This window comes from Corapipo altera, unplaced genomic scaffold (assembly GCF_003945725.1).
Source record: "Corapipo altera isolate COAL_440 unplaced genomic scaffold, ASM394572v1 71, whole genome shotgun sequence".
NCBI classification, from domain to species: Eukaryota; Metazoa; Chordata; class Aves; order Passeriformes; family Pipridae; genus Corapipo; species Corapipo altera.
The window spans coordinates 326,719-351,046 of NW_020884916.1; the positions used below are offsets into that span (position 1 = coordinate 326,719).

The 24,328-nt window shown below is 53.1% G+C and overlaps 1 protein-coding gene across 1 annotated transcript in view; it reads right to left on the reverse strand.

Annotated features, from left to right (window-relative positions):
- ZBTB16 (zinc finger and BTB domain containing 16) overlaps positions 1–24,328 on the reverse strand; it is a 53,074-nt gene that overhangs the window by 10,117 nt on the left and 18,629 nt on the right. Inside the window, exons 2-3 of the mRNA XM_027655480.1 lie at positions 17,116–17,213; positions 8,899–8,985 (exon numbers count right to left, since the gene is read on the reverse strand). Of these exons, the coding sequence (XP_027511281.1) occupies positions 8,899–8,985; positions 17,116–17,213 (185 nt within the window). The remainder of the gene's footprint in view (positions 1–8,898; positions 8,986–17,115; positions 17,214–24,328) is intronic.

Sequence of the window (24,328 nt, forward strand, 5' to 3'; positions counted from 1 at the left end):
GCTTGGCACAAGGCTACCTGGGGACACTGCACATGTCCTGCTGCCATTGAGCTGAGGAGGAAGAGGATGGGTGATAAAGGACAGGTAGGAGAGTGGGCACCAGCCTGGCCTGGGGACATTCGTGATGGCACCAGCACCAAGGCTGGATTTTGCCCCAGGAGGGCACTGGATGCATATGCAGGGTAAGAAGATGAACCGAGTTTCACTGTCTGGTTTTGGGATTATTATGAAACCCAAAGCGATGTTTTTGGTACCTGCACTGAAGTGCACCCATGGGGCAGTGTGAAGGACCCTTCCTTGAGGAGGGACACCTGCACATGCCTGCCTGGATACCTGGGCTTGCAGGGGCGTCACGTAGAGCCAGCCCTTCATGACCCTCACCCTCAGTGCTATTGAGGGGTGATGGTGGCACCTGTTTCTGTACCGAGATGAACAGTCTCTACAAACTTCATGGTTAAGTGGAGAGACAGGGGAAAACCCTGGATGATAAACAGAGATGTGCACGTTTCGTGCCAGAGTCACCAAATCATCCTGGTTTCAAAGGCTGCCTCTGGACTCCATGGCTCGGCTTCCATGCTAATTAACATCTTTATGGAAGGCAACTTCTCCCAAGGGGGTATTTGTTTGATTATTATTATTTACTCAGAGATAGAGCAGCTTTCTTCCCAACTTAACTGACTACGAGAAATTAATTCTTAAAAAGCAGCCAGCGCTGCCTGCTCTTCTGCCAGTGCTGCTGGTTTTTCCTTGCAGGCTGCATGTGGCTGCTCCAGCTGCAACAGGAGGGCAGGGCATGCTCCCAGCACTGCCCCCTGCCTCCATGCCCACTCACCCTTTTACCAATGCCAAGGAAAACTCTGGTGTTTCAGAGCAGATGTACAACACCGACCTTGAAAGCACGGGGGATTAAAAAAACCCCTCAAACCTTAATGCCTCATTTTTTGCTCCTGCAGTGATACATAGGGCTACTTCCCACCCGGCATGCCCCTGGTCACTGCACTGCCTGGGCAGGATGCACGTGGGGGATGCCCGAGATGCGGGTGCCCGCAGCAGCCCGGGCATAGGGTGACACAGCCTGAGCCGCAGCTCTGGCATGGGCAGCCCACGCCTGCTGGGGGTGATTTATTCCGGGGGCCATCTGGACCTGGGGGACAATGCGGTCCCGCACCCCAGTGACCCGGTGCATTAGTCACACCCTCCCAGCTCGACCTTTCTGTCTCCCTTTGAGCACGGTGGGACGAGCGCGTCCCCGTCTTGCTTCCCTTTTGGGGAGCCCGTTGCTCCCCCGGTCCCATCGGTGGCACCTTGTGCCTCGCCCCACAACCCTCCATCTCCATCACTGTCACCACCGACATCATCATCACCTTCCCTCACTGCTTCCTTGCAATTGCTAAGGCAGAGCAATTATGAGGGCGCGCGCGGGGAGGGAAGGAGCCTGGCGACGATTAGCAGCGGCGGCTTTATGGCAACAGGCACACAACTCATTCGTTTCATGTTTTGCTGAATATAAAAGCGCCGAAACATTTTAATTTTAAATTCTTATCATTGAATTTACTGCTTTTCTCTCGCAATGATTTGTGTTGCTTTTTAATTTTTACAGTCTCTACAGAAGCCAGATGCTACCGCCTAGGGCCAAAATAATAAAAACCCGCCGCAGTCGCGAGTTACAGAACAAAAAGGAAACGTGCGGCTGACAGAAGTTAATATCTCAATTTAACAGTGCTGCTCCACTAATGATCCTTTGATATGTGTTTATTTAGAAAGGTCTGATCTTGACCTTGAAAGCAAACTAAACTGCAAAGTCTTTATGAGAGGAGAGAAAGACTTTATTTATAGACTGGCTTTGCGTCAATCACGGCGGCAGCTGGACCCGCGCTGGGTGAAGTCCTGCGGCCGCCCACGGGCCCAAACGGGGTGTTCAGTGGGGGATGTGTTTTTGGGGGTGTGTGGGGTTGACTGCTGAGGAGGACTGTGGTGTGCACCCCATCTCCAGGGCAGGATGCTAAGCCCACCGTGGAGATGCAAACCAAGGGATGCAGGCAGCTCCTGGTCTGCAAGGGATGCTCCTGGGGGAACAGCACCAGTCCAGGCACACCCCTATCCACAGCACAGGGGACAAGCCACCCTGGGGCATTGCATGTTCCACCCCATCCTGCCCTCCCTGAATGCGGTCCTCAGGCTCTGGAAGGAAGGGACATGCTCAGCATCACCCCAGCCTGCACTGGCAGAGCCTGAGCAGGCTTTTCTCCTCTTCCTGAAGAAACTGAGTACTGTGCAAATCTGGCAGAGGGATTTTAGAGGCCAATCCCATTTACTGCATCTCCACCTGCCGGCTGGGGAAGGCGGGAGGTTCCCAAGCTCCTAATTTCCCAAGCTCCTAATTTCCCCAAGTTCCGTGCCAGCCTGGGAATGCACTGCAGACACTTCACACCTCTGGTGTGCTGTACTTTCCAGCCCAATTTCCATTTTTTTCAGGCCAAACACTTGTTTGAAGCCATTTGCAACCCCTAAAGCTTTCTGGCCAAAGCTGGAGGCACGTCCTCCCTGCAAAGCTGTACTCCCCAAAGCCTTTTCGTTGTACTGAATATCTATCAAAATATATCAAAAACATTCATGTAGCCTCAATCCTGATCAACCCTGAAAAAAACCCAGCACTCAGCTGTTTCAGCTCTAAAGGTACCAACAGAAAACTGCCTCTGTTCCTGGCAAAGCATACATACCACCTGGCCAAAATGCACTAGTCTGGTATCTGGGTGTCTATGTGCAGCACCTTCCTTTTGTGCTATTTTCCCTTAAGCTGATCTCATCACTCTCAGTCCTGAAGAATGCCGGATTCCTCTCTGCCATTCCCAAGGAATATGTGTCGAAGGATCATCCCTGCCCTTCCTGAGGACCAGTTTCACTGGGGCAACCAGAGGTAAATCATGGAGGCATTTCTGGCCACTGCATCAGATGGGAAGCTGCCATCTATGTCCTTACTTGTCTTTACCACACTGGCTTCCCAGATTTCCTCTTCCCAGTTGGAATTTGGAGTGAAACCATCTGAAAAAACAATTCAACTCTGCTGAAAACCCAGCACATTTCCCCCATTGCTTCTGAACCATAGTTCAACTGATGTGCTAGAAACTGTTCTGTTTCCCAACAAAGAGCTTTGGTGAGGAGACTGAGGGGTCTTCCCATGGGAGATCACTGTCACCACTGCTGTCACCACTGCCACCATCCCACCTGGCACAGAGTGGCACCCACCCACTGCCCACTCGCTCCACTCGAGCATCTCTCCTGGCCAGGGTGGCACCACTCTGGCACCCTCTGGCCCCATGGAGCTGCTGCAGAGCCCTGGTTCACATCCCATCTGACAAAATGACCCTTCTGGCATTGGGGAGGCTGCCCAGCAAAGCCTGGTCGGTGGACTGACCGGCTGCTGCAAGGCACAAAGCCGGGACTCGCAGCATCTGCTTATTATTCCTGCACCCCCATCATTAAAAAAAGAGAAAAGATGAAAAGGCCCCCTCGGCAAAGCTGGGGAGACGCAGAGCGGCACCGAGCGCAGCCTGGCCCCCAGTTCTTGGGGGGTTTTTGTAAAGCAGGGAGATGCGAATCCTGGGGGACAAAAGTAACTGCTAAGGTAAGTTAAACCTTGTCGAGATGAACTTTCCTGCTACTTTTAATTAAAAGTTCTTTGGAATTAAAAAGGACACTATTCAGGAAAGGCTGAAAAAAAAAATTCATTGACACCACCCCCCCCCCTCCCCTTTTTCCCAAGGAAAAGAAAAAGCTGTTTTTGTGTGTCTGCTCACCCAGCCCGCACTGTACAAAAGGAAGCGGATTTGCAGCAAGACACATGAGATGACCCCCTGACCCCGAGCCGCTGAAAAGTCCTCAATGGCATAAATACCAGATAATCAATCACATACCAGGAGGGCCGGTCCCCCTGCCCTCGCCCCCGCCGCCGGGTTTATGAGAGATGCACTGTAAACGGACACCGGCTCCTGACGGGAGGCCCCTCTCGGCATTCCTCTGCTGGACCAGGAGACCCCGGCTGCCTCCGAGCCCGCGTTTCATCCCTCTTTTATAAAGCCCGGCACGGTAGTGCCCAGCATCCTCGAGCTCGCCATAGCTGATCCTACCTCCAGAGCAAACGGGGACAGAGGCATCTCTTTGTGCTCCAGAGGGACAGCCAAACATCCTCTGTGCCATCACGGGCGGGCACGTGTCAGTGCTGAGGTGGGCGTGCAGAAACCACGGAGAAACCAGCCTCATCTACAGAAGGCTTTGCTTTTTTAGGGGCTGGCTACATGCTGGCTTTGTGAAGCCTTTGTGGGTTCTAGCAGTGACTGTGCCATGCTGAGGTCCCTTATGAGGCTCTGACCAGCACCCCAAACGCCAGCAGAGGAGGGCTGCCGAGTCCCTGTGGTGCTACAGGGCAACAATGGATGTTAAAGCTTTCAAGGGAGGGAAGGGAAAAAACTTGCTGCGATACTGCACTGGTTTGGCTAAATGGGGAGCCACTTGGCAACTAAATTTGAAAATGCTTTTGTCTGTGGGTCAGAGGTTAAATATGTTCACACTAATCCCCTTCATCTAGAATTAAAGGACAAGAAAGATTTCTCTGTAGCTTAGCGAGAGGGCTTTTCTCATCACGCTTTAAATAGTATTTGCACAGGAAAATTAAAGGCAGACCATTGGCCCCGGTGCTGCTGCGGCTGCGTGGCTGTGCCACGTTCCCAACTCCTTGCATGTTTTGGTGAACCCACTGGCTTGCATGACGCCCGGCCTCATCACACTTCCCCAGACACCCACCTTGGAGTGCAGGGAATTCTTGCTGCCATTTGCTGTCAAGGTGGCAGAAGCAGCCGTGGTCTGGAAGGCAGGGAGATTCCCGGCTGCAGGAATGCATGCCAGGACTCAGATTTCAAGCACTGTCACAGGACATTACTGTCAGACAAAGGGGCTCTGTGCTGCGCCCCCAGGACCTGCTGCCCCCAGACCCTGTGTGAGCTGGGGCCAGTACCTGAGCATCCAAAATCCACTCTTGCACCCAACAGAAAATCTGCAAAGCGCTGACTGGGCATCACAGCACAGCACCGCTGGTGCTCCCTTCCCCCGGGGACTGTGGAGCCAAGGCGAGCACAGAAGGGATAATTACCTCTAAGGGTACTTAATACTACAGTGCATTATCTCCAGCTATGGAGAAAAGCATGATCTGGAGGTACTTCCCCCAGAAGCCTCATCGAGCTGCTCTCAGAAAACTCTCCTGAGTCTTGTGAAATGGTAATAGAAAATCACAGGCAGCCCAGGAAGACGTCAGGTCGGTTTGGGTAAGGAAGTGTGCCGGCTGCTGGTGCTGGCTGCTCGTGCTGGGCTTAGCTCCAATCAAGCCATGGGGGATGACGCAGCAGCACAAGCCACAAGCAGCATCTCCCAAACCTGTGCCACTTGCCATCAGAGCAGGCACTGCAGACGGCTGTTGGTGACCAGTGCCACCACCAAGACAAGCCCTAGCCATTGGCAGAGTCATCCCAAGCGCCCCAGCAGAGAGCTGGCTTGCCAACAGCTCGTGGCACCACACTGAGTGAGGCAAACAGAACTCATGTTTCAATGTGATTTACAGCTCTCATCACTAAACTCGCATGTAAAGTTCCACTTGCTCATAACCCTTCATTTCCACACTGGAAGAAGCAGTGTGCTGTATACCTGCAGCACCACTGCTAGGTTTTAGGTAGGGACCATTCCGAGGCAGAGAAAGCGAAATAAACATGAGGCAATAAGACAAATATGCAAAGAATTGGACTCAATGTACATTTGCCAAGAATGGGGACAGCACATGCCTGTCTGACAGCGCAGCTCCGGTGCAGTCCCCCCTCCGCCTCCTCCAGGTTCCCACGCATCCCTTGGCAAACCCAAGCCAGTAACAGCCTTTCTGGGATGCTCTTCCACAGAAAAGCACCAAGAGCTCTAGCATATTATAAAAAAAAAAAAATTAAAAATTTTTAAAAAATCCCTGTGTGGCCACCAAGCAACATTTGCCATGGGACCCAGCACGGGGACATCCTGCTGCCTCTGCTCCCGGGTTCCTGCTCTCACCACTGGATTTTTCTCTCTTTGTACCTCTGCTTATACTGCACGACTGTTTTGAATCTCTAAAATAATGTGACAAGTTAATGATGGCACAATTATCTAAATGTTTAACAGACACGTTATCTAAGTGAATCGGATTGAGATTCCATCCCGCTGACAATAAACATCAATGGGAGAGCAGAAAGTGATAGGCAAATTATCGCCAACCCTGCAATTTCAATGCTATTAAATTTGGAGGAATAACAGCCCTGAGGCCTGTAAACTCTGAATAAAATAGACCCTTGTGTTTGGCCAACTATTAAATCAAAACGCTACCAACATCCCAGCAAAAGAAAAAAAAAAGGGGAAAAGAAAAAGGGGGAGAAGATATAGAGTTTTTCAATTTTCAGTTACATGGTTTCATTAACTCTTTTCTGCTACTTGTGTCTCTGGGCAGGTGATATGAGGGATATGAGAGATGTGGGTATGAGATGTGGGAATGGGATGCTCACGGGGGATACGGGCAGAGGAGAGTGAAGGGTCCTGTGCATCCTTGGCAGCGCAGCCGGGGGCACGCTGACCCCACAAATCAGAGCCAACTACACACCGAAGCAAACACACTCTATATTAGGTGTTGATCATGCCCGTGTGAAATTGGGTCAGGAGTAAATCCACGCCGTCCTGGGGACTGACACCGGCCGCCACACGCTAACTGCCTTGGCACACGGGAGGAAACTCGAGACAAGTCACCTCTGATATTTATAAACGTCGGCGCGAGCCCAGAACCCGTTAGCACGAACGCCGTCCGTGTGCGCATCCCGACTCCCAGAGGTGCTGCCTGGGGGGAGTCAGGCCGCCTTCTCAACCCGTTCTGTTTTTTCCTCTACATTTTAGGAGAAGGGTAAGGAATTTTCCATGCTCTTCCCCCTGGCATGGCACCGAGTTTGTGCTGCTGGAAGATGAGCCAAAACAGTTGCTGCTTTTCCTATTGTGATGGGATGGGGGCCAAGGACAGCGCACACCCGGAGAGGGCGTCTCGGCCCCGTGTCGATGGGGCTGCACACAGCACAGCCAGCGCTGTACTTACAAGCAGGAACTATTTTTTTGTATCTGTTCTTGTTTTTTGCCTTGCTTTGGGAAATGAGGCGTCAGTTTTCTGCCATAGAAATGAGCAGTGCTCGATGCAGCACGTGTAAAACAGCCTGGCTTCATGTTGTCGCTGTCATTTGAAGCAGCAAGGAGGGCAGTGGGAAAGGAAATAGGATAAAGGGGATCCTGGGTGCAGACTGTGTGCCTGGGAAACAGCCCCATATGCTGAAAGGAAACCCCCAGAAGGAATCTACCTGCTTCCCTACCAAAAAGGGCTATTAGTTTTTTTTTTTACCTGGAAAGTTGTAAGGTCTTTTGCCAACCAGCCTGCTGCTAAGGGCGAAGGGAGGACATCCAAAATGAATGCATTCTGGGAGATGCCGTTATTTGGGAAGGGGGTTAATTATAGCGAGGCAGGGGAGGGATGCTTTCTGTGCCAGGGCAGGGCTCCCTGCGTGCCAGCAGAGGAGAGGAAGCAATTCATTTCAGCTGCCCTCGCCACCCAGCCCCACTCTGACATGTTTACAGCCAGAGGTGGTGATGACAAACCCGCTCCGCTCGGGTCACCGCGTCCCCTTGCTCTGGTTGCCTGTTGCCCTTTGAGCTTTGGCACAGTTCAGGCCCCAGGATTCACCAGCCAAAGGGGGTTTAATCCCCACAGGAATGTCAGGTTTGTGAGCCAAACCACGTTGCTGCTCTACATCTGTGGGATGTTTTTGGGTGCAGGCATCACTGAGCTGCATGGCTGGGCTCCCACCAGCCGCCCCAGGATGCTCAACCAGTCTGGGAAATAGAAGGAAAGGGTGAAGTAGCCGCTATTTGCTCAGCCACCTTGAACCCCCTGCTTGGGATTGGGTCTCTCAGCCCTGCACAGTTAGTCCCTTGCTGTGTTGACTGTCCTGTCACAGCCTCCTCCTTCTCCTCCTCGTCCTCAGCCTACAGCACATGGTTTCCAAATACACCTGGAATGGCAAAGCTTGGCCTCCAGCTGTACGGCTCTGGACAGGGAGGGCAAGTACTCTGGGATTTATGGACTGGTGCTTGGCCAGCACAGCTCCAAGATCGGATGACGGCCGGAGCCATTCTCACCTGGTGACACAGCACTTTGCATCAATCCTCAAACCCCCAGAGTGAACCCGGAGGGGCTCTCTGTGCCAGCCCTGAGCACAGACTCACGGCCAGTGGCATTTATCAGGGCTTTCAGCACTGAAAGACAAGCCTGTGCTTGGTTAAACTGCTCCCGATATAGCACGGGAGGAGCTGCTGCTCTGCCCTGCTCCAGCCTGACTTTGCAGGGTGAAAGGCTCCACCTGGGACTGCCTGGCCATTAATTTCCCCAAACCCCATAGCAAACCTTTCCTGGGCACAGCAGCCTTTGCAAGAGGCATAAAGAGCTCCTTGTGCTCCCCATGGCAGTGCTGCTGAAAGGCTGGGAAGTGCAAGAGCAGAAAAATGGCAGAAGCCAACTGCTGGGAGCCCTTTGGACAGGGATGGTGTTTGCTCACAAAGGGAGCAAATGACCTCACGTTTGCTGCACCATCGTTTCCCACAGTAATGCTGAGCAATGGTGCAACAGTGCTGCGCCAAATGGTGCCTAAATCTGTGCTTTGCTGTAAGAGGAACTGGGGCTGCCTGGGCAAGGCAGAGGCAGAACTGCAGAAGGTCCAGCTCTCTGTTGGGCAAAGGGTGACAAAGGCAGCCCAAATGTTAACCCTGTGCCTAAGTGAAGGATGGAAGGGGACTGCCACGTACCGGTGTGTGTCTGCCGGTGCGTCTCCAGGGCGTCTTCCTTCGAGAACTGGGCGCCACACTGATCGCAGACCAGGGCTTTGGCACCCGCTGGGGAGAGAAAGGGGAGAGGAGGGTTATTTGAGGGACAGATGGACACCCACCTGAACCTGCACGGGGGCATTGCTGTGGCCACCAGCACCATTAACACCACAGGACTGGTGCCATGGAGGGGTTTCAAGTTTAGTGTCCCCTGTGCAGACACCAAAAGCAGTGCCTCACTCATCTCTGCACTCCCATTCCTTGCACGTCACAGCAAAATACAGAGCTGCTTGCCAGGAAAAAAATTAAATTAATTTATTTATTTATCTTTTAAAAAAATCATTAAACATCGATATCTTTCATTAGCACTGCAACCGATCCAATTGCAACTGGTTTCCTGCCCCTTCCCATCATGGCTGCTGTTTCCAGTACCCAAGGACAGACCTGATCGGGGATATGGCTGGAATGGTTCAACTGACTGAGGAAAAACCCAGGATTCCCAACAGCAGATAAGGACCTTCCAGAGGAAACCAGATTAACAACATACACAACATTCAACAGCATCTCTGTGGGACAAAGCTGAGGTCCTATTTCTTAGATTTCGAGGTTTGATTAATCTGTTGTGAGGAGCTAAGTGTGACAGAGCAGCCTTCAAGGCAGGGGTACCAACCCACAGAATGTTGTGCTGCACATTTTCAGGGATCCAGACTGCGTCTCCCACCCCCTTCCCACCCTCAGGCCCCTGTCCCACTGTCAGGGTGGGATTTGGGGAAAGGTGTGTAGAGAAGGCAATAGGGAGAGGGAGAGGTATCATGACATGCCTTGAATAGAGAATTCCTTTGCCTTTAAATTGTCTCAGTAAAGGCTGGCTTGCAGGCAGAAATATTTGGCAGCGGCGAAATTAAACGTGATAAATTTTCTCGCCAAGCGCTGATCGATAATAGAGGTCTCATCTGTTAATCAATATGACAGTCTGCCTGTTTACTGTGCATATGTTGTTCCCCGCCACCCTCGCCGCGATGTCAAGTTTGCATTCAAAACAACCTGAGTGTGCCTGGGCCGTGCGGCTGCTCCAAATGGGCAAACACACCCAAACTTTGGGGCACCACGAGAAGGGTGGTGGGCAACTCCCCCTCACCTGCTGCTAGCCAGGTGACCATGTGCCCGAGATGCCATTAGGGATGTGGGGCATCGCCAGGACGCAGGTACTGACGGTGGTCCCTTCCCTCACCCGTGGCAGGGAGAGGAGCGTGGCCATGCAGATGCTGGGATGGGGAGAAGCTGCCGGGGAGGAGAGGGCTGGATCAATAGGGCAGCGGCGTGGGCCGCCCTCGCTCGGCACACGGTGCGGGCGATGTGCAGCCAGCAGTTGCCAAGGCAATGGCTCTCCATCGCCACTCGAAGCTCCGCCGGCCCCACCACGTCAAAATGTGATCCATGAGGATACAGCAACCCATGATTCGTGAGGATATGGCAACCCATGGCAGCAACAGGTCCTCCCAGGGCAGGGCAACTGTTGGCACGTGCCCGTGCCCCCTCCCTGCGACCGTGCACTGCTGATGCCAGGGGTCCTGTGCTCAGGGGGGTTCTCGCTGCATCCACAGGCTGAGATGCACCAGGGCCCTGCTAAACGCAGGGTTTGCTTTTTCTTCCCCTATTTCCACGTGGGGTGAGGACGGACATGCCAGTGCTCTCCGCAAGCCGTGGCCGGAGGGGCCGCAGAGCCCCAGGGAGGCACGGCCAGGCGAGGCAAAGGCGGCCAGCATCTGGCTGGGGGGCGGGAGGGGGGGAGGAAAAATTCCTGGCGAGGCGAAAATAAACAGGGCGAACGCTGGGAGGAGCTGGGCGCGCTGGCTTACATAAGGAAGCACAGTGTGTACCAAAACAGTGGACCCAAAAAAAGCCGGAGCTGTCAGAACAATGAGTACAGACGCGGGGCATTTACAGCAGGCGCTGCCGTACAGTTTTATTTACAGTACCTCTTATCAGCGCGGGAACAGCACGCCGCCTGCCAATTTCCAAAGGCCAGGACTGCGTGTTCTTTCCCTCAAGTAGATGTGTACTCCAGGCGAGGGGAATTTTTTTTCTGTCTCTCTTTTTTTTTTTTTTTCTCATCAGCAAAACAAAAACTGATACGGAGCCAGAATTCCTGTAATGTACACACGCCGGCGGGGAGGGGGAGGAGGAGGAGGAGGGCGGCGATTGAATATGTAAATAGTTCAAGGTTAATTTTACTATGTGAGTCACCGGGAAAAATGTCATCCAACATCTGAGCTTATTATAACAGGGCTCAGAAAAAACCCACCATGGTTCGCTGTTTGTTATGAAAGGGAGTAGGACACGTTGGAAAGCGGAGCTTGTGGCAGGGCTCTCTTCTCCCCCTCTCGCCTTTCTCCCCGCTTTAAACAGAAACCATCAGCCCCTCCAAACGTATATTTACGTGAGGGTATATTTAGCCAGCGCCTCGTATCGCCTACAGTGTATAGATATCTCCGGATGATCTTCCCGATGGGACGGGACAGGACTCCGCGTGCTGCCAAGTATCGGCTGCGTTTCGGCGCGAGCCTCGCTGTTGGCACCGACCCCCCCGCCGCACATTTATATCCTCGCAAGCAAATTTATGGCCCCTACCTAATAAAGGTCCCTGCTGCGGACGAGCGAGGAGCCTCCGCTTGTTCCATCCTGCGCAATCTGCGCAGTCATTGCTGCCCCGTGCCCACCCGGCAAGGTCGGAGCTGCCCGGGTCTGTGGTGCCCCCAGCAAAGCCACAAGGAGGGGCAGAACTCAGGCTGGACTTGATCCTGAAAGTCTTTTCCAACTTAACAATTCCATGATTCTATTATTTAATTTCCTCTCCAAGAAATGCAAGGGAACAGTCTGATCCCGGCTGGGCCAGGCAGTGCTGCCAGGGCATACAGTGGCTCTCGGGAGCGGGATGCCCCACGGATCATGGTGAGCATCCCTGTGAGTGAGGCAGGGGCTGTGGCTCCCTCCTCACCAGCCAGGCTTAGCTTGGCAGGTTGGACGACAGAGCTCATCTCATTTCAGCCACCATCACCCCAACAGTCCCTCCCAACACCCATCACTTAATGACTTTATTGGGGAAGAGAAACTTTTGTGGGGCTGGAGGCTGAGCGGCTGTGGGAGAGGCACTCTGAACTCTAGCTCAGGAAAAGAGAAGGAATAAAGGAAAAAGAGGGGCCACCAGCATCCTCTGGATGAGAAGGAGGAGGATGGGTAAGGGAGGAGGAAGATGGGAAATTGGTGAGATCAGTGGGGGGGGGATCCAGCCCTTCCCCACTGCCATTTCGGCATGATGGCCCCGCCAGTACAATGTGACATCTCCTCCCCCAGCAGAGGGGATTAATAAAAATTTGGGATTATATATTATTAACAGCCTGTAATTGGTGAGAAGGTGGAGATGGGGGGGGAAATATGGATTAAAAAAAAATTGCTAAGTAAATTTATGCACTGTCGTCGCTTTACTACCTAATTAATTCAGTAATTTCAAAAACAATTTTATTTATGTTCCGTTTACCACATCAGAAGTACAAAGAAAAAAAAGCATCAAACCACAGTGATGCTAAAATAATACCTCAAGGCATCTATTTTTAATCAGTGAAAAAAAAAAAAGGGAAAAAAAAAAAAAGAAGAGCCGGCCCTGGTTTCTATACAATCTCTGCTGGGCAGACCACCAACTCAGGGAGCGCAGCAGCCGAGCCCTCTGCGAGTGCCTTCCTGGCTGCCGAAAACAGAGCTTGTCAAAAAAAAAACAAATCCATAATGGCCTGAGGCTCCTCTCCAATCTATTTTCTGCTCAGCTGGTTTTAAATGAAGTTATTATGAGTCATTAAAACACCCGCAAGCCTGTGGAAGTCAGCCAATTACAATTTTAAATTTAGCCTGTTCTCTATCCCATTCTCTTGTTTTCTTCTTTTGCCCACATCAAGCTGCTTTTGGGTTTTTATTATTGCCATTATTATTATTATTATTACTATTATAATTATTATTATTATTATTTCCCTTTTCCCCTGTTTCACCCAAGTGGAAGAGACAGTTGTGAAAATCTCTGCACTAAAAAAATACAGTAGAGAAACCCAAGAAGGGCTGAAAAAAGATGGAGCTGCAGAGCAGGCCTGGAGAGCTGGCTTCAGCTCCTGCTTCCCAAAGTGCCATCGAAAGGCAATAACTGAATATGAGAAAAAGCACGGGTGCTACAGGGTGAGAGGGACTCCATGCTGGAATGTCAGAGGCTCCGCTGGGAAGGATGCTGTAGCATCATCTCACCGGCTGCCCTGGGGAGCCTTGGGAAAGCACCTGGAATGATGGAGCAGGGCCTTGGGGGCCGGTGAGGTGGCAGTCACCGGCAACACCATCACCCAACCTTGGCAAGCCACTGCCACTGACTCCCACACCACATGGGAACAGGTGGAGCAGGGGGTATTTTAATTTTAAAAATAATAATAAAAATGCAAATTTTTAGCTTGGGAGCCAAACCCGGCAGGTTTTTACATAATCCCCCCTTTCTGCCGCCCTGCCAGTGCTGCTCTCTCCGGCAGCATCCTCTCCATAGGGAAAAAATGACAGACCCCATCCCCGGCAGCCCCGCACGGCGAGCGAGCACGGCGCGTACTGCACAGCCCATAAAACTCCAAACAGCCTCCAGACACTCCTGCAATCGTCCTCCATCAAAACACTTTGTCTTGCATACAGAAATGCGGCGGGGCGCCGCACGGAATACCAAATCAGCCCGTGACGGTGCGGGGAGGCGGCTCCTTGGCAACCGGGGGGGCTTTGCCACCGCCACCGCTCGACAGGAAACAAAATCTGTCAAGCCTGTTGGGCAAATGATAAACATTAGTGGTATTAAAAAAAAACCAACACAAAAGCTGCGTAAATAGCTGGTGAGTGCGCGGGGAGGGGTGGGCAGGGGTGGGGGCACTCCTGCCCCATTTACCCCCTCAGCCCAAGTGAGGGGGGTCTGCAGCACCACGACCTTGGGGGAAGTTTGGGAAGTTTCCCCCCTCCAGCAGAAAGCAGGTAGGTGGCGATGGCCGCAGACACAGGGAGGGAAAAAGACAGATGGATGGACACTGGATGTGTTGGGCATGGGGAGCGCCACGGTGCGAGGGGTCCTGGAGCCCCTCCCTGCACCCCACCTTCAGTAATGTCAATACTGTCAATAACAAGGGACAGCCAAATGAGGGGAGCGGAGAGAGGTGGTGGTGGGTGAAAAATAAACACATTTCATCAGGTAAGGGCGGGGGGAGCAGGCAGCTGGCTCCGACCCAGCGGCCAGGTCCAGGAACCCGGCCAAAACAGGAGCTAAAAAGCAAACCATATTCTTCTGGTCTCAGCTCAGGCTCTCAAGGCAAAGAGGATGGGGAGGGGTGGGGGAGTGGGGGGCCGAGAGAAATGTATTTTTCATCAGCCAGTGTATAATTTATAAACAGCATTAAACAGTTTTTGTTTTCTTTCTTCCTCTCCCCCGTGTGCGCGGCTTGGCCGGCAGTCAAGCCTGCATTAATTTCTGCTGTGGGTACAGTGTGTTCTTGGATGCACATCTGCGGATGATCATAAACGCGGGAACGCTGGCAGAACATCCAGACCTGCCGGCAGGCCGCTGACATCACCCGGGACCGAGCGCGGGACGCCGGCCAGCCGGGGCGGGGGGGCGGAGGCCTCCCCGGGGAGCTGCCGCGGGGACCGGCCGGGGGCAAGGGGGCCAGAGCTGCCGTCACCCCCCCCTCCACCCCGTACATCCCACCTGGGGGAGAGGCGCAATGTTTGGTGGAGGTGGATGACCTGGGATGAGCCCCCTCCCCTAACACTGGGCAGGGAGAGCTGAGGGTGGGATTCACCCTTCCCTCCTGCCTGAGGTGCCATCCCTACCAGCACGTTGGACCACACTTCCCCGGCAGCCCCTGTTCCCTTGACAGCATGTCTGTCACCCACTGGGACGTTGGGGCTTTTGTCTGCCCCTCCTGATGATGCAGAAGCATATTTGGGTGTGGGGAGGAAGGGTGTGGGCCAACAGGGTAGGGGTCTGCAGGGCTGCTGCCTGCATGCTACCCATGCTGCCCATAAGCATCCACGTGCATTGCTGGTTATTCCCACCCTTCCCAGGCCAGAGCAGAGAAGGGCTGCACAGCCATCTCCATGACAGAGATTTCTGCTGGATGGAGAGGCAAAGTGAGAGGGGACAGGCAGAAACCCACTTTCCTCCCTGTCCTAGGGAACACACACAGCTGACAGCAGGTACCGAGTAACCGGCACCCCAGGCTGTGAATGAGCACCCACTGAGCACCATTCCTGGTCAAACCAATGGTGCTTCTCAACCACAGCACCAATGAACCAGGTCTCCCACCTCTCCTTCCCTGGCAATTCGCTTTTCTGGGAGTGGGGTAACTCTCAGTATCATCCTTAGAGGTGTCTGAGAGCTCAGCCGCCGGCAGCATGGGCAGCACGCAGGGAAAGGTTCTGCATGGCATTAAAGGCTTTACATTTACGCTTTACACTGAGAGTCAACACGCACCTGCAAGGCTGCTGCAATAACAGTGCTGTGTGCCCACCCTGCTGTGGAGCAACACACCCCCCAGGGCTGGTTCCCAAACGTTCCTCAGTTGGGAACCTTTACCACAACCCATCAACGGCTTGGATGGGGAAGCTGGAGATGTCAACCCTCTCAAACCCTTTGACACCAGGGCTGGAGGTGGGTGCCAGGGGGCACAAGCCATCCCACCACAATTCTCTCCCAAGGGGCAAACTCCCAACTAAACACATGGTCCATTAGTGTGGATGCAAGCTGCCTTTGGAGTTGAAAACAAGCCCTGTGCTGCTGCTCCGGCACAACCTCGCTGCATCCCGGGCTGGCGGCGGGGGGAGGCGAGGGAAGAGGTGCAAAGGTCTCCTGCTTTAATAAATAACAGCGCTGGAATTCGCAGCGGCTGTTTGTGAGTGCGAGGCAGAGCTCTCCCCCCCCCCCCCCCCCCTGGCTGGTTTTCCAAAAAAAAAAAAAAAAAATTAATCCTGCGCAATGACAAGCTTGGCTCGGTGTTCACTGTACATACTGTACCCACAAAGCTGGCTGCCTGCCAGGGACAGGCTGCGAGCCAACACGACCATAACAAACACGAGCCGCGTGCACCAGCGCTGCAGGGAACCAGAATCCTGCACCCCAGCACTGGGGGGGGGACCAGCATCCTGCACCCCAGCACCGGGGGGACCAGCATCCTGCACCCCAGCACCGGGGGGACCAGTATCCCGGGGACCTCTTCCGGCAACCTGCCACTGCCCATGGGCACCCTGAGGAGCCAGTGTCTGTCCCAAAAAATGGTGGGATGGGGATGGTGTCAGGGTTAGGTTCAACACCCCAAAAAGCAGAAAGCAGTACCTGGCCAGAAGGAGTGTGGGGGCAGCAGCCCTCGCCATGTGAACAAGGGGTAGTGGGGAATAAAAAAGGGAAAAAGGGCAAAAAATAGATAAAAGTGTACAAACCCATATCAAATATAATAGAGCTTCCCTGCCATGCTACCTGCAAGCAGAACTGTGGTTGCAGTACCTGTCACCCCCAAGTGATCTGTCCTTGGAGTGGGGAGGACTCCTGGCTGTGTTTGAGCACAGGGGTCTGGTGGCCATCCCCAGTTCTCCTCATCTGACCCCCAGCTGTGCCAGGGGCTGCACCTCCAAGGGAAACATCAGCTCCTATCCACTTGCAGAGCACAAGTCTTCCCTTTACTGCAGCGCTCCAGCCCTTCCCTATCTATTTAATTAAAGGCCCTGCAGCCTGTGAACCTGCTACTCAGATTCATTAGGCAGAGAATGCCTAATTCCACAGTTTTGCTAACGAACCTGCCTGTACAAGAGCACGGCACTGGGACATGGGTGCTGAGGTGGAGCCAGTGCTCACACCATGAGCAGGGCTGACCACGAGCAGCTGCGTGGCATGTAGAGTTTGTTATTCTGAGCTGCTTAGCCTGGAAAATATTTCCACAATTAAGGACTTGAAAACAAACTCCAAAAAAGAATATTTAAATAAATCAAATTACTGGGCACTGGAGAACAAGTCTGCAACATGCTGCCCGGGGAAGGGTGCAGCCAGTTCCGCACGTGTCTGCTTCAGACAAGACGTGTGAGCTGAGCGGTTGCAGCATCCCTGAGTGGGCATGGAGAGCAACCCAGTACCCCCTCCCAACCCACCTGAGTGAGCCAGTAAGTGCATTCGCAGCCGCAAGCTGTCCAGGAACCGCTTCCCGCACAGTTCGCATCCGTACGTCTTCATCCCGCTGTGCAGCTTCCTAGGGGAGAACAGAGTGGGGTTAGTCCTGCACCAGAGGGAACTGACCTGAAATAATGCTGAGAAACTGCCCAGTGCTTCCCACAACCCACATATCACCCTAAGTCGGTTCTGGCTTGAGAAGCCCTGCAGGGAAGGCATGGACAGGGTAGGTCCTGTGTGACTCCCAGCACTGAGGAGACAACCCCTCTCCGGGTCAATTTCTGTCATTGCTCCTGTCATTCGAGTCTTTTGATAAACCTGATAAATCTGAAATCTGGAGTTCAGGTAAAGTCTGTGTTGGCAAACTCCTTCCCCATGCCCTGAGCACTTTTGAAAAAGGGCACTGTGTGCCAAAAAAACCCCAACCACTTTAAGAGGTTGTTTGTGTGCACATCTAACCAAATCCCAATTTCCATCCAAATTCAGCGCAACACAAATCACAAGCAACAAACGCAACCACCAGCTCACAAACAGGAAATTTGCCACTCACTGTTTCCTGGCAGCCCCAGGTACACACTGAGCTACGCCCGGGCAGCATTGCACAACCTCCAACCACGTCGCCCACCCCGCAGCACGCCGTGGGGTGAGCATCCCCCACATCCTGGGGACCAGCGGGGCCCTCCGCCCAGGGCACTGGCCATGGCAGCAGGTGCTGGGCTCGGCTGCAGTGGCCACACCCTGTGTTATCACCCAGTCTTTACAGCTAAGACACTGATGCTCCATCTTTGGGCAGCCAAGGTTGCAGCTCTCCACCAAACGGAATGACCTTTAACAGGCAGCATTAAAGGAGCACTGTCCAAGTCTATACGCACCAACGAATCCAACCTAATCTGATCTCACTCCCAAGCCATCACTGCTGTCCCACGGCAGCCCCTCCAGACCCATTCCCCTCTGGGGCCAGCCATTGCTCAGCTACCACCACGCCGCACAGGAGTACCCTGAGGCTCACTCCCCACAACAGCCTCTGCTGCTCTGGGTGTGTGGAGGGATGCAAAGCCTGGAACACGTGGAATGGGGGCTTGGTGCTTTATTTTGCCACCTCCGCTGGTGACAAACAGACTCTTTGCAAAGCCACCCAGCTCTGCACTTGACAGCCACGCTGACCAACGTCCCTAAGCCCCACACACACGGGCTGCCCCCTGCCAGCCCTCGGTCACCGTGAGCCGCTCGGACCCACGGCTGGGGAGGACTCACAACAGCAGCACGTGCAAAGTTTCAACATCGGATGCTGTAAACAGAGAAGTATTTGTGTGTGTTGAGGAGTAACAGCCCATCACTGTGTGCCGACCTCTGATCACAGCCACCATTTATCATTGCTCCGCAGCAGGACAAGCGTATTTCTATTGCCTTGTTGCCAAAGACAAAACAGAACGGTCCTGCCCAGGCCTAGATGTGGACCCTCCCACGGGAGGGCTCAGCCCCGGCTGTGCAGGCTGTGAGAACCATGTGCCTGTGCTGGGGGGAGGTTCAGCTTTGTCTGAGCTTTACTTCCCCTAAAGTGTAAGTTTTATTGGCACGAAGCTCCTGCTGCTCTGAGTCCAAGCAGGATCACCCCTCACAGCTGCAGAGAGCCTCGAGCTCCAAACCTACCCCTGCCCCATGGGGCACAGGGGCCTGTTCCCTAACTGCCAGCCCCACATCCCACCTCGCAGGAGATGGCATGCACAGGAAGAGTAGGAGCAGGAGGAGACCCTGTGATGTTCAGCAGATGCTGTGGAGCAGAAAGGACAGGAGCAGGAGTTGGTTTCAACTCTCAACTTTGCTGTATAATGTAATTATTAATCAGGCTTGTCCTGAATTCACTGTGTCATAGCGGAGGATTAGGAGTCATGCACGAATTCAGGCCAAGAAGGTTTACAATCCAAAGGATTTATCCGCCTTGCAAAAATAAATAAAACACCAGCCTCCTGACAGGGTTCCGCTGCCAACGAGCAGCTCAATAAGTGACAACCTTCTCATTTTGCATTTTTAATTCGGGACATGCCTGTCACACTCCCCGGCTCGGGCTGCGCTCGCTCCTGCGTTTAACGTTGGGTTAAAAGCACTTTGTTATGAAGAGCACGGCATCCCCAGGGCCCACACTGCCCTCTCTGAGGCCAGAATGCCTTTTCACTGAATTAAAGTCTAATTAGTTAATTAGTTTGAGCAAAATATGGAGGTTTGGGGTTTTTTTTAAGTGAATCTCAAGAAACAGAGAAATGGAAGGACAAGCTTCCTTTCTCCGCATTTGGCAAACCCAACACAACTTCTTCTCCCACCCTCCCCAACACAGAGCGGGGAAACAAAGCCACGAAGCCCCCCAGACCTGCTGGTGCCAGGGCACCCTGGAGATCCCCACCTGCCACTGCCCAGGGCGCTGCGATGTCCCCGAGTCACGTCCCCTCCACATTGTGTTGAAGGGGCGCTGGGGTGCTCGAGGAGTAATTTAGCTGCAATATCTCTATCAACAAATTTCAGCGGTAACAAAAGTTTTCCGTTCGGCGCCTGCTTCTAGGACGATCTTATCGCTCGCCATCTTGCACGGTCCCTTTCAACAAGGTCTTAAAGCGCTTTATCTGCTCCGTTTCCCGGTAGCGAAATATGATTGAAATGTTCTATTTCTGCTCACCGGATTAAGGAGATGTTGCAAAACTGCACAAAAACCTGGCAGATGTAAGCAAGGTATTACGGCTGCTCGGGCTGTTAAGATCTGAGGGGAAAGATCAATACACGCTTCTGAAGTTGTGCCTCCAGAAAGGGGGGGGCGGGGGACTGAAGGGCGTTCAAATACATCCCTGCTTGGCTGTGCTGTCCAAACTCCGTGCCAAAAGATAAACTATGCTTTATTATTCTGATTTGAGGCTGAAATTGTGCTTCTTTCTCCTGAAAGGTCCCTATGAGCACATCGGCTGAGAAGGTGCCCATGGGATGAAGAGCAGTGGTAAGCAGGAAAAGCGTCTTTTTTGTAAAAAGAGGGTTTCCCCTAATTCCCACTCGATGGCCTGCTTGAGGTGCGTGGAAACACGAAGCTGCCCAAAGCCTCTAGGTTGTGAGATATCACTGGAGGATGCTTGACAAAGATGCCCAGGGTGACGAAGATGCCTGTGGCATGGAGTCCCAGGGCTGGATCCAACCCTCCCAAGCGAGCCCCGGTGCAGGGCTTTGGCAAACGGCTGTCCAGGCAGAACACAAACCCAGCGATACCCCCTCCCCGCCCAGCACCAGCAAACAAAAGCCAGGCGAGAGGCTGGCCCCTCGCAAGCTGATGGTAATTAAAAAGGCCTGTAAATGCCCCGCAAAAAGCACTTCAAAGGGACGGCGACTCCAGCAAGACCACGCGGTGTAAAAATTATGAGTTTTCCCCACAGGGTGCTTCGTGTGAAAAGGCCGAGGTCGGTGGCAAACGCCACTGCCCGCTCCAGGGGGACACGGGGGCTCAGTGGAGCATCCCGGGGTGTGGGTACGGGTGCAGCCCTGGCACCTAAAGACCACTGCAAGTGCCCCACTGCCACCATAAACAAATCCCTGCTCTGCCTGCTTAAAAACCTGCCTAAAACAGCCTTATGCTTTTACTTGAGGAGCTCTCATATCCCAGCCCCTCCCTGCCACCCATTTTTGGAAGCGAGAGGAGACCCCCTCCCCTCCCTCCATACTGAACAAGACGCATGGCTCTCGGCGGTTTGATTACTTTTAAGTGTATATTTTTCCCCTCAAACAGAGTGAATACAATGGTTAGGAAATTTGACAGAAAACTATTCCGAGCCATTTATTGCCTTAATGCGCACCTTTGTCCAACAGGCAGTTTTGACAGGAGCGATAAATTCCAAATTTATGTCAACAGAGCATATGTTGAACACCTCATTTCTGAGCTAAAGCGGCATGCTGCCCCATAAATCACCCTTCTGTTTGAAATGAAAGTAGATTACGGGCCCGTGTTATTGAGCAGTTAGAGCCATAGTCGTATAAATCAGAACTTTTAACTCCAGGCGATCCGTTCTGCAATTAACTAAAGGGCACTTTGTCATCTCCGGGCCGGGGCGCAGCTTGGCAGGGCGGCCGGCTACCGAGGGGAAGCAAGAACCCGCCGCTGCCGAGGAACGGCGCCGGCGCAGCCGAGGCTCTCCCTGTACCTGTTGGAGCAGTGAGTCCCAAGACAAAGCCTGGAGCAGCGTGTGGCTGGAATGCAGCCTGGCATGGGAGACCCGTGGCGAGGGGCTGTGGGGGCTTGCACATCTCTGCCCACACCCTGTCTGATCCATATTCTGGACACCCAACACAGTGGGGGAACTGGGAGGGTGTGTGACACAAGGAAAACAGCAGAGTCCTGACAAGTCCAAAGCCAGGCAAAAACATGCATGAGTGCAGCACTCAGAGTCCTGCACTGACAGAAATCAGTCCGTGGGACTAACACAGCAGTTTTGCTGCATCTCCCAAAGTCCATGCAGCAGGTCGAGATCCCCACCCCACTGATTTTCCCCGTCCACCCTGCTGCATTTCCCTGGTTCGTTCCTCTGCAACTCCCAGGGATGCAGGGCCATGGGACGCAGGGCAGTGGGACCAGAGGATGCTGTGGGGATGTGGGGCTGGCAGATGCTGTGGGACCATGGGATGCTGCAGGGCAGTGGGGCCATGGGATGTTGGGGGGACCCAGCCCTGCGAGCGCTGGTGAAGGGCGTGGGTGTGAGGGGCAGCTCACCAACCACAGGAGCGTCAGCACTATAAAAAGATTCAGACACTAAGTATTTCCTTTCCTATAAAATATTCATTGCTGCGCGCGAGTGCCAGGGAGCACAAACCTCCAGTGGTTCTAACTTTGTGCCGCAGCAATAACAGAGTTTTATGGGAGCCTTCTAATTTTATTTATACTGGGCTGTAACCGTGGTGCCTGCAGGAGGGGCGGCCACCAGCCGGCACAGTCCCACCATGGCACGTGTGATGCACCCAACACTGGGCAGGCCAAGCAGGACCAGCACTGCTTTGTATCCCAGTAACGTCCCCCAAACCCTCACTGCTGCCCCATTTCCACTTCCATCACCCTTGCCCACGTAAGTTGATATGAAATGGATTCATCCCTGATCTATTTTATCAAGATCGAGGCAGCGGTGCCACGTCTTGTTTGCAGCAGGGGCAGACGGGGAAGCCAAGGTGGCTCCTGCAGTCACTGCTCTGCCCTCAGCTCCCAGCCCGCAGGATTAAAATAGCAGGGAGAGCTATTAAGGGCACGGGGAAGGGGGAAGGGAACTGAGACCTTCTTTTCGCTTTAATAAATTAAGAAGAAAAAAAAAAGAAAACACCGACAAAAAAACCTGCCCTCAAACCACCACTGCTGCTGAAAATAAATAAATAAATCTTACAGGAAATAGAAATGGAAATAAAGATTTTACTATTTCTGAAGGTTTTGATTTAAAAAAAAACAACAGCCAGGGGAGGGGAGAGCTATCAATAGAAAACCCTGAAACTCCCTGCCTGTACAATATTTATATTTACCACGAGCTAATTTATGAGCTCAAACCAGATCCTGTGGTGTGACATCATTCCAGCATGATGCCAACCCTTCCCCTGTGAAAAAAGCCAAGGAAAGGATCCTCTTATCCTACCACACCTGATACAGAACCAGGACACAAACACCAAATGCACAATTCCAATCTTTTTTTAGACCCTGCTCACAACAAGTGTGAAAAAATGCTGCCAAAGGGCAGCGACTCTCCTAGTTTGCCACTGGCCTGGGCTGAGCACATGTGGTAGCATCTCCTGTTGGCTACTCTCAGCATCCCACTGGAACAGCACTTCCAGCCCCACGGCCTGGGAAAAGAGAAACTGGCCACAGAAAATAGGGCAGCATACAGATTTTTTTTTGTAATGTATTCCAAGGTCCTGGTTTAAGATTCGTGTTCAATATTCATTATCGAATGGGATTCCCCTGGACAGAGTTTTATCCCTGCCAGCATTCCCTTTGTGTATCCCAGCCCCCCCACACAAGGGGGTCCATGAGCTCGCACCGGATGGGACAAGCATGGATGGGAAACCACTGGCTGCATCCTGCAGCTGGCAGTGGGGAAGCATCTCCTGTCCATCACAGACAGGGGCACAGATGCTGCCCCAGCTCCGAAGCCGGAGAGATCTGTGGCTTTCGGAAGGGGATTCGGAATGCAGCCACTGCACAATTTACTGAGCAATGGTACCGGGTGTCAGCAGCTTCTGCTGGCCCAGGGAACAGTCCTGCATCTCCACTGCACCACCTGGATACTGATGCAAACAGAACCACGATTCCACACTGTCACGGTGGGGACGGAGCACAGGCACCGAGGGGTTAACGCGATGCACGCGGCCCTGCCTGGAATAACCGGCACTAATGCACCGTCCAAAATCACCATCCCCATTCTTCGGGCATCTGGTGACACTGATGTGCTGAGCACTGGGAGAGGAGTTCGCTGGGCTGGGCAGCCTCAGCCCCAGGCTGCGCTGGGCAGCGCTGAAACAACATGACACGGGTGTCAGAGGCGTCAGGCAGAGCACGGGGGGCGCTGCTTATTCAAAATAATACGAGATCTCGACAAAAAGGCAAAGTGACCTTCGTGCCGAGTACATCTGCCGCAGCAGCGGCGTGATTATGCAGATGTTTTGATTCCTAATTCAGAAATAATAAGCGGTTCATGGATTCCAAGTTTAAAAATACATTTGTCATCTGGTTTCTGTAGCAGCACGTGTGCCACCAGAGCACCAGCGAAGCGCCGGCCTCAGCCGCTCCTTCCTCCCGACCTTCGGGACGGTTGGGACACCTGGCTCTGAGAGCCTGGGCTAGTGGAAGGTGTCCCTGCCCACGGCAGGGGATTGGAGCAGGATGAGCTTTAAGGTCCCTTCCAACCCAAACCACTCTGGGATTCTATGACACACAGAAAGCATTCAGCATGGTGCATTGGATGGTTTCCAGGGACAACAGTCCTGAGACAGTCCAGGCAGCATCATCCCACTGCTCCCCAGTAAAGGGGGAGCCTGGAGCTCCCAGAGCCCTGAGGAGACAGTAAAAGTCCCCAAGGAGCCAAAAGTAGGGATACAGGGAAGAATGGATATGCTATTGGGATGCTGGAGCACAGAGCAACCTAAATGAGTGGAAGAGTTTTTTAGAGTAGGGAGAATTTTCTTTTAATTTCCACT